Source organism: Lolium perenne, chromosome 5 (genome assembly GCF_019359855.2).
Source record: "Lolium perenne isolate Kyuss_39 chromosome 5, Kyuss_2.0, whole genome shotgun sequence".
NCBI classification, from domain to species: domain Eukaryota; kingdom Viridiplantae; phylum Streptophyta; class Magnoliopsida; order Poales; family Poaceae; genus Lolium; species Lolium perenne.
In genome coordinates, this window is record NC_067248.2 from 37,887,134 (window position 1) to 37,897,002 (window position 9,869).

At 42.8% G+C, this 9,869-nt stretch overlaps 1 protein-coding gene across 3 annotated transcripts; it reads left to right on the forward strand.

The window, feature by feature from the left end:
- The first annotated feature begins 2,471 nt into the window (after positions 1–2,471).
- On the forward strand, positions 2,472–8,422 carry LOC127320858 (protein IQ-DOMAIN 5). 3 transcript variants are annotated; one of them, XM_051349942.2, is made up of 7 exons: positions 2,472–2,628; positions 3,781–3,901; positions 4,936–5,151; positions 6,021–6,245; positions 6,939–7,052; positions 7,239–7,749; positions 7,954–8,422. In XM_051349942.2, exons 2-7 carry the CDS (start codon positions 3,818–3,820, stop codon positions 8,112–8,114), a joined length of 1,311 nt encoding a protein of 436 aa, XP_051205902.1. In that variant the 5' UTR covers positions 2,472–2,628; positions 3,781–3,817; the 3' UTR covers positions 8,115–8,422. The 3 variants fall into 3 exon arrangements, with proteins under 3 accessions (XP_051205902.1, XP_051205904.1, XP_051205903.1); XM_051349944.2 differs by lacking the exon at positions 2,472–2,628 and adding an exon at positions 2,669–2,689; XM_051349943.2 differs by lacking the exon at positions 2,472–2,628 and adding an exon at positions 3,467–3,587.
- The last annotated feature ends 1,447 nt before the right edge of the window (positions 8,423–9,869 follow it).

A 9,869-nucleotide genomic window follows, 5' to 3' on the forward strand; every position in this document is an offset into this window, starting at 1 on the left:
CTGGGCCCTGGCCCTTTTGCCAATTGAATTGGCGGGCCTGCCAGCTAAGTTGGCAAAAATTATTTACCGCCATACCAATTGGCAGAAGGTGCCTCCGGCTAGGCTATTTTTGGCAAATATGTTTAGAGTGGGTTATTTTTGACAATTGAGAAATGCAGAGGGGTATATTCATCAAAAACTATTTCAGGATAGGTAAAAAGGCGTTGAACACTGTCGCGCACTCGTTCACTCCATCTAGCTCTAGAATGTTTGGGTGTTTGGGTAGGCTTATTTCAGGCTTTTGACATTTGACTTATAAGCGTAAAAATGACTAAATATGTATGTTTTTATTTTAGTTTTTGGCTTATAGCAACAATGTTCAGTTAAAATCCAAAGTCAAAAAGCTCCTCATCTCTTATAAGACAAAATCTAAAATAAAAAATAAGCTCACCTAAACTGCCTAATAAACGAGAGGCTCTTTTTTCTTTTTTTTTTGTGAATTTAATAAAACATTGACCAACGGAGGAATGATCCCCCTTATCTATATGTTGTTAGATAAGTGAGAGCTCATGATAGCACCCCGTTGGTAAATAAACACTTATGCGACTCGAACCTGAGTAGGCTGGCTCAATATCGAGAGCTCTAGCCACCAAGCTAGCACTTGCTCCCAAACATCTAGAGTTCTAGCCACCAAGCTAGCACTTGCGAATTCAATACACAAAGCTCTTGTACATTATGTTGCGACCCAGAAGCCCTATCATTTCCAATAGTCACCCATGAATCACTTGTAGTGGCCGACTTCCGCTCGATTGGTCAAATTGGACATATTTTTAACTTTTGACTTGGTGCAATTGGGAGATTATTAAGTATTTTTCCGCGGTAATAAAAAAGGTAAAATCTTGCATAAATCACATATGAAAACTTCATAGTATGACTGTGATTGGTAAGTAAGGTTGTTCGAGGTTTCAAGCTCATCTATCCAATAACGTTGATATTTTGGCTGCATGTGTATTCGGCCGGTGGCTCATTCTTATCCCTTTCTTCTCTATCCTCTCTACAGTACCTGAAGAGATCTCCAAGTGCGCTGGGCCAAACTGAGGCCTCCCTCGCCGACGATGCTGGTCCAGGAGAGCTGAGGTGCGACGCCGGCGCGTTTAGTGTACATATTATGTGTAGTAGTAGGCTTTCTGCTGGTAGTTGTCGGCATTATGCCGTGGTTTGGCGACATGTCGGGAGGTGGAATCTAGATCTCCTTGCTAGGATCCTGATTCAGCTGGTTCTCTTCTTCCCTGGTGTGGTACGTGCTCCGATGGTTGGAGACGGAGGCGTCCAGGCGGCGAAAGGCTAGCTCCTCCATAAATAAAGGGCTTTTATCGTCAGAGGCAGCTAATGCAGAAAGTGGGAGTGAGATTTCCTTCTTCTCAGCTCATCATGGTGGCGAGGAACAAGATGAATTTCCTCCATCTGCTGGTGGGCGGGAAAGCATGCCACAAGGAAGTTCGGTGATAAGGTATTAACTTGTCAATGCCTACGGATTGTAGGCTTAGGGTTTCGTAGAAAGTAGAGGGCAATTAGATCTCGAAGGTTCAGCCGAAAAGGTACTCGACTCAGAAATTAGGGTGTGTGTGTTGACAATAGATTCGATCCTTTCCTCTCCCCTCAGCTCCCCTTTATATAGGAGGAAGAGCCGAGGGATTTTGTGTGCTACAAGTTACAAACTCCGAGAAGCCATCCGAGACTCTCCCGTATTATTACATGATTCGTGCTTCCTAATACAGCTCTATATTCCTTATCGAGGTTCTCTGGCTTCCGGGCCTTGAAAGTTTCGAGTCGTGGGCCTCCAGATAACCTCGGGTGCCTTATTCGGCAAGCCCATTCGGCATGCCTATGTCACTCGGAAGCTGCTCCCGGGAGTTCATCCACGACTGCTCGTCGTGGGAAGCCGCTCAACTTGGTCGTTAGGCGACCACTCCCACGCTCCTAGTCGGCTTCGGTTTCTTACGGCCGGCGATTGAAGGCGTACAACAACCTCCAGGCTTTCATGCCATGTCGGAGGCCCTCTTGCTCGAGCGCAATTGGCTCCAGGAGCTTCGCCCCAAGTGGTTATGTCCCCAGCGGCGAGGTTCTTGACTACGTGGTGGTGCGGCGAAGCGGTGGATCTGGAGCTAGACCCGATGGCGTTTCTTCAGCAACTTTTAGGGTCCTTAGTGCAAAATGTCTAGGCTTGTTTGTAATTTCTTTTTCCCCTTTTACCCTCTCTGTAATTGTTCTCCCACCGCTCAATGAAAGCTTCTAGGTCCCAGAGGGACCATCCCCTGTTAAAAAAAAGAGTAATTTCCCTTTGTGTGGTTCGATTTGCAACTCAGAGACACCTCCCCTGAAAACCATAGAAACCCAAGGACCCGCGCAGAAAAAAGACGCTCTGCCACTGCCAAGTGGCAACCGCAACAGACTCTGTTTGTTTTGTACCCCAACAAAAATTCTTTCCTCAGAATAATCCAAAAGCGAAAGCAAGCGAGCAGAATAGAAAAAAAAGAGTAGAGAAAGGGGGAAGTTAGAACTGAGAAATCCAAGCCCAGACCAGACGGCGAGAGGGGAGGGGGACTGCTCGTCGGTGGCGATTCCGACTCTTCTCTACGCGCTGCCCAGGTGGAGTTCTTCTTCTTCACCCCTCCCTCTCCCATTCCCAGGAATCCATGCTCTTGCTAGGGTATGTTTCTTGTTTTTTTTTTTGTAAAATTTAGGAGCTTTCGGGTGCCAGTTCGATTTCCTGAGGTAGCGGTTGCAGTTCTTGGGAGCGCGGCTGCTGCGGTCCCTGAGTGTGAGCACCGATTGGCACGCTTCGTCTCGAGATTGCGTCGTTCCGTGACCCAGTCCATATGCCTGGCTCGCATTTCGCGCCCCGAAATTGGGGTTGGCTGCTGTAGGGTTCCGCCCTACTTGGATTCCTTCCCTAGGATTTTGTTCTCAAGGAATTCTGAAGGTTTGGTTTTCGTGTTCACTTCGAAAGGTTTAGAACTTTAGGTGTCGGCGCCTACAAATGTGTCTTCCATTTCCTGTTTGTTGTGTCTCCTGACCCCCAAAACTGTTTGCGCTGACTGCCGGTAAAAGATTGGTGTAAACGAAAATGTTTTTTTTTCTGTTTGAGATGTCGGTGTGCGAGCCCTATTAGTATCACACCCATGAATTTCTGATTACTTCTTCTTCTTTAGCCACCCTACCGGCTGATTTTAACGTTATCATTATGGAGCTGGTGCGTGGTTCTGTTCAAGAATTCCCCTTGCATCTTCTGTTATTTTCTCTGTTATAAAATGGAGCAATTTGATGCTACTTCGTGTGTATTTTCTGCTGTCTTGCTGGTTTCTGTTCCACTTGTTAGCTAATGTTTATGCAAATGTGGAAATTTTGGAGCTAATCCATGCATATGTTCAGAAAAGTTACTTTCTTCTGCAAAATTTTGTGGAAAGTGGTACCGAAGCTGTTCTTGCTGTGTAATCTTCGTTTCGCCTTTTGTCATGTTTAGGGCTTGGAGCACTGAAATAGTGTCAGTGTGTGTTTACAATACTTGCTTGCTGTCCCTGTAAGCTGGACGAAAGATCAGTTTGCTTGTAAGTTACTGTGGTAGCCCATGGATTTGTTGTGATGGTGTAGTTCTTTTTTCTTACTGACATTTTGGACACCAGCGTTGCCTTAAATTGATCGAAGTACCCATATCTGTGATGCATTTTCTCCACAACTGCCACTGTATTGCTGAATTAGGTATGCCATTTATGTTTGATAATGATATTATGGTGTATACAGGTTTTAGCTCATAAACTTGAAGGGGAGAGGAGCCAGCATGGGAATTTCATCCAAGTGGATCAAATCACTTGTTGGGATAAAAAAGCATGGTAAAGCTCAAAATGGTGAAAGCAGCAAAGAAGTAAGTCAAAGGTTATTTACAGTTTCCTTTACAAGCCAGGATTTCCCCCTACCCATTACTCAATCTCGATGCATCAGTTGGAAACCCGTGAAGTGAAAAGAAGATATGTGAGTTTGACGAACATACTTGCAGTTTATCCCGACATCTTATAAATTAACAAGCACAGTTAGAGAAATAACCAACTCCTGCCAAAAATGTATTCTAAAGGGCTAAAAGCAATGTGACAGCCTTGTTAGCCAGCATCACATAAAAAAATGGTATCCGTTATGGTTGGATATTGTGATAGCGAATGGGTTGGGTCTATTTACTCATGTAATACTCTGTGCAGTTTCCTGCTTGTCTTCTTATGAATTTAAACAAATATAGTTCATTTGAATTTTGTCTTGTCCTGTCCAAACATGAGAAATCTTCAAGAATGGTGAAAAACAGATGGTGTACCAGAACTCACTTGCAGCGAGATAGTGCTGTTATTGTTGACATGTCTTTATCATCTGACTGCGACTGTTGAAAGCAGTATTGCTTCCATTGTTCTCACGTCCACCATATGGTGGACAATGACAATGCTAAACACATGCTACATCAAGCTGTGGGCCAACCAACTAATCAGTTCCATACTATAATTTTAATTTTAAATGTTCGAATTTGTTTCCTCCTTTTTTAGTTCATGAATATGGTTAGCGCCACTGATGTTTTTCTTTCTTTCTAGTAAACCTGGATGGAAATCTTTCAGTTTACTTTGGCTGTAATAGTTTGCCAGATCACTACAAATACATCTCTAGCATTCATCCCAAGAACTGTACAAAAATAGCAGAAGATGAAATACACTCTTGTCGTGTGTACAATAGTATACCCTGAGGTTGATAATTTGTGCTGTAATGGAACTGGATGTAGATGTGTAATGCCACATCAAAGCATGAGATAATTATTAACAGGATTGTACCATTATACTTTGACGTATTCTTCCTAAAACTTTGGTTCATTGTCTTTAAATTATGGCAATATTGCTTCAAGACTAAGGTTTCTGCCTCTTGTAGGGGAGCTCTTCTGCTCATCTGCTGGACAAACGGAAACACTCCATGGAGACTGAAGGCATCCTTTCAGTTGCAGAACTCACAGTGCAAACTGAGCCATTGGCTAGTGACACCAATGGACAGACAATATCAGATTCTACGTCCTCACTGAGAACATATCTTCATACAAAGGAGGATCAGGCTGCAACAGTTATTCAGTCAGCCTTTCGAGCATTCTTGGTATTATATTCTATCTTTGATTACCATGCTGTTACTGAGATTGTGAAACAAAAGCATGGAGAACATTGCATTTTGTGATGTGAATAAGCATGGAAACTTGGTAGTATCCCAAAAAAATTGGGGTGCACCCGCAACTAGTTGCGGATTGTAGTTACCCCATTGTTCCAACTCAGGATTCAGCTTTATGCCAGCAACATATACAACAAGTGAAATGCCACAGAATGTTGAGTGTTAGTTTCATAATTGATGAAAATAGAGGGAATGTGGGATTTATGTGAACTTCGTCCGTTTTGTAGACATGACAAAGTTCTGGTATATTTGTCTTGTGAAGATGCCCAAAACCATACTGGGTTGCTAGGCCTATCATGTAATGTCACAGCTCACTTGATACACTTAAAAAAGGCTTCAATTGTACTATTGTTCTGAATTGAAACTATCCAGATGTACTCTTATTTGCTAGATGTAATGATTGATGTTTTCTCAAGAGGTATAGCCTATGGGCATATATAGTTGGAGCAACTATTGGAATAGGTAGAACTGGCGCGGGCTAAAGATGTAATCATCAGAATTTTTCTATGGATAGAGAGGAGAGAGAATCGATTGACGCAATAACACTGGTTCAAAAAATATTCCCTATACTTGTATGTGGAAAAGGAATTTTTTCTGATGAGAATAGCTTAAAATTTAATAAAGGGTAAATGTTGAGTAACTCATGTTATATGTTATAAGGGTTGATCCGATCAGATATACTTATATGTAAATTAAGCAATAACCTGAAGATACAAATTTTGCTTCTCACTTCACAGGCATTCTTTGATGATATTTGGTTGGAAGCGCATTGATATATTTTTTCTGGCATGGTCTACCAGGCTAGGCGGGCTTTACGGGCGTTAAAAGGATTAGTTAGACTCCAGGCTCTCGTTAGGGGTCATGCTGTACGGAAACAAGCAGCAGAAACACTTCAGTGTATGCAATCATTGGTAAAGGCTCAAGCTCGTGTCAGAGCAAGGCAAGTTCGCAATGCTTTGGAAGGTCAAGTGACCCAGAAGAAGGCTTCTGAAAATGTTCATGATGACCAAGCTCATGAAATTGAGGTACAGAACTGACCAGAAGTTAGTGCGTGATATAGTAGGCTATTTAATGCACGATATCCTTTCTAAGACCATATATGCAAACACATTTCAAACATATTTTTCGTCGAGAATGAGTTCACTTAAAACATAGGAAATTAGAAAGTGAATGGTGTAACCTGTGAGCTCACTAAGTTCTTTTCCATTCTTTTCTTGCACCTAGAGTAACTCATGTCCGTTAAGAACTATGTATGCTAAAATAAATGAAATTACATCTTCATGCAGCATTATATACTAGCTTTGTTTGCTGGTTTTCTGTTTATATACTTGCGGAGTTGTTGCCAAGATTTGTGTGTTGTTGGAATTTCAAATAATCTCGTCTCTTTGCTCTTTACATTCTTCCATAAAAGGAGTATATTATCTGTTCTAGTTTAGAAAATTGAGAAGCTTTAGCTGTGACTAAAAAGCACAGCAAAAAAGTTTCTTGGCTGCATTGTTGCTATATCAAGATGTAGATTTAGAATGTCTAAATGACGAATGCACGATTGAACTTTTTTGCCTGTGGGAAAAAACTGTTCATATTTCTGTGTAGTTAGTCCAAGAATGAACTCATTAATCACAGAAATTACAAAGTGTCTGCCGGCTTGCCTAAATACCTAATGTGCACATTAATCAAATATTCACTGTTCAGAAATGTTACCAAACTATGGCATGCAGGAACGCTGGTGCGGCAGTATTGGCTCGGTTGAAGAAATGCAAGCTAAAGCATTGAAAAGGCAAGAGGCTGCCGCTAAGCGGGAAAGAGCTATGGCATATGCTTTAACACACCAGGTAACTTAATTTAAGCGATGACATTCTACCATAAATGTGTGAGTAGTCTTGGTTCTCAAGTGCTCCAGCAGGGGCTGGCTGGGTTTAAGGAATCTCATTTTTTTTTCTCCACTGAAGCAGAAGAATAAATGACTTGATACTAAGTAGGCAATGTAAGCTGTCCTAATTTTCACTTTCCTTTGGCAGCGGCAAGCAGCAGGTTCCAGGAAACTGAAAGCGGCAACTGTCGAAGGCCTTGAGGTGGATGAGAACCAGTGGGGACGGAACTGGGTCGAGAGATGGATGGCGGTGCGTCCATGGGAGAACAGGTTACTCGACAGTAGTGCCAAAGAGAACGTCCCAACTGGTGACGACAAGCAGGCGGAGGACAATGAGGCCCAGGATGTTAAGAAGCCAGTAGGAAAAGTGCCAATTTCCAGTATTCACTCAAATGGTTCAAGCCAGAAAAAAGGCGCAAAGCACAAAAAGTCGTCCTCTGATGCAAGTGGTTCCTCATCAGAGCAATCTGCAGCTGTGGTGCCCGCTACTTCTTTGGGATCATCAAAGCTGAAGCCGAAGACACCTGTCGAAACCTCTGAGGAAGTCAGCTCCCAGCCTTCAAATCTACAGGCTCCCCGGTCCACAAGCAATCCGAAAGAAAGGCCAGCAGCACAAGTCAACACACCAGCTAAGAAGCGATTATCTCTTCCTAACAAAGGTAAATCATCTGCATTCGGTTGCCAGTTAAACTCTCGATTCCTGATTGCTTTTATTAAGAAAACTCAGCTATTCCGAACGATATCTGTCATAAGTTTTGTATCTAGCTCAGGGTTTCAGCTGTAGTTGACAACTTGACATTCACTTGAGCTTAGTATGAACAGTTTCGCCACAATGGCACCTGATATCCATTACTTTTGTGCAGCGACTGCGAGCAGGGGAGTCGGAAAAGGCCCGGCCAGCAGCAGTGAGAAAACTCGGTCCATCGGTTCCAAGAACACTGCAGAAGGAGCGTCCAAATCTGACCCGAAACAGCGGCGGAGCCCTGCTAGCGCAACCTCGAAGAGAGTCCAGGCACAGGCCTGATAATCAACTCACTCACATTTCTTTCAGGTACTCAGTATGGCAATATCCTTTGTCATGTGTGTCATTGCATCTGTCATCTGTGTATAGTAGACCAAGGAATAAACCGCTGCATCTAGGTCGCTGCCATGTTCCATGCTTCTGGTTTGGGGGCCATTGCTAGTTGTGTCCCGACGTTTTCTCTTGCTTCTGTCATGTACCAGTCTGTAATGTTTTCTTCCACCCCAATGGAACTGAAGAAGCATTGAAGCAAGCACACGTTATGTGCATGTTGTGTTTATTCTTCCACATAAGAAAACCATGCTTTAATATTCCGTCATGTCAAGTTCTCCAGCACCAATGGTGGTTGGCACTATGTGGTATATGTCCTTGACCTTGCATATCCCTGTTGCTCAGTACTTGGTGGAAAGTTCACGAAGATTCTTCTTAAGATATTTGCATTGGCATAATGTGTTCCTTCTGACCATTTTTTATGATGAAAGTGGTGCATATAGTGTTTGCTTTTATGCAAAGCAGGATGGTATGATATGATGGATCTGTAGGTGCAATCATGCAATGCTTTGTAACAAGTCTCTTTATTAGGGCGCAACTGAAAGCCACCTGCTCGGAACCTGCTTACCTTTGACTAATGGATGTCCCTGTTAAGCTGATGTGTTGTTGCATTGCATGTCGCTCCTGGTTTTATGTCTGAAAGCATATGCTCAGGAATTAGCTAGGAATCCAAATGATCAAAGCTGCCTAGTCGTGGTAGCTGAAAGGTATGTGTACAGAATTAATATTTGTGGACCGAGCTGAAAACTATTTTGGCCACACGTGGTCATCTTCAGTTTGTCATGGTATACTAACCATGCACGATCCAGCATTTTGTGGCTATTGATTTCTTGTCGTTGTTCAGCCACCATGTTGGTCCAGCCACTTCAACAATTTTGAACTAAAGGCACGACACTATTATAGATCAGAGGATGTATATATAAACTCTTCCATGTGAGTTGGCTCTATGAGAGGACAATCTTCCTCGCGGCAACAACAACAAAAGATCCAAAATCGATCTTGCGAAGTAAGATCTGAAGGTCCATACCTAGAGGATTGTAATCTTTCAACATCACCATTGACGTTGGGAAGGAGATCTCGTCGTCGAACGAAAGCCCAAAGATCACTTATTGCAGACGATGCAATCTCCATTAAGGGGAAACCAACAAGAAGATGACCAAAATCCTAACATAATCAACTGAAAATACTACTTTTATTGAAAACTCCACGCATAGATCGGGTTTCCCACTCCTCCCGATGCCGGCGAAGCCGACCGGAGGAGGGGGGACCGATCTATGGAGGAGGTTGAAGTGGAGGCGGCTAGGGTTTGGAGAGGCAGTGGCTGATGAGCAACGTGCGTACCAATTCGGTTTAGTGTGGCGCGCCAATACTTATTAATGGACCAAACACCTGCCGATGTTGAATGACTGGTTTAATGGTTGCGCGCGTGCACGCAGCCTTGGCATTGCGGCTCAAATTAAAATTATGGGAGAACCTTCATCGGTATTTACAGGTCTATAGTTTATTATCTAACTTTGGCTGCCTTCAGAAGAGTACAAGATTATGTTCTGGAAGAAAAAAAGAATTTGAAGACCTCTAAGATTTGTTAGTATCTTTCAGACTTTATTTGTAATCGTTGGAGTCAGCTCGTGTATCTCTACCATGTACTATTTTTTACTATAAATATATGTGGTATTGATTGTAAAAAAAATATTAATGCTTCCGTTT

Coding starts and splice junctions, on each gene's coding strand:
- LOC127320858 (XM_051349942.2), top strand. CDS start 3,818: ATGGGAATTTCATCCAAGTGGATCAAATCACTTGTTGGGATAAAAAAG. Junction 5,152..6,020: donor CAGCCTTTCGAGCATTCTTG/GTATTATATTCT, acceptor ATGGTCTACCAG/GCTAGGCGGGCTTTACGGGC. Junction 7,750..7,953: donor ATTATCTCTTCCTAACAAAG/GTAAATCATCTG, acceptor ACTTTTGTGCAG/CGACTGCGAGCAGGGGAGTC.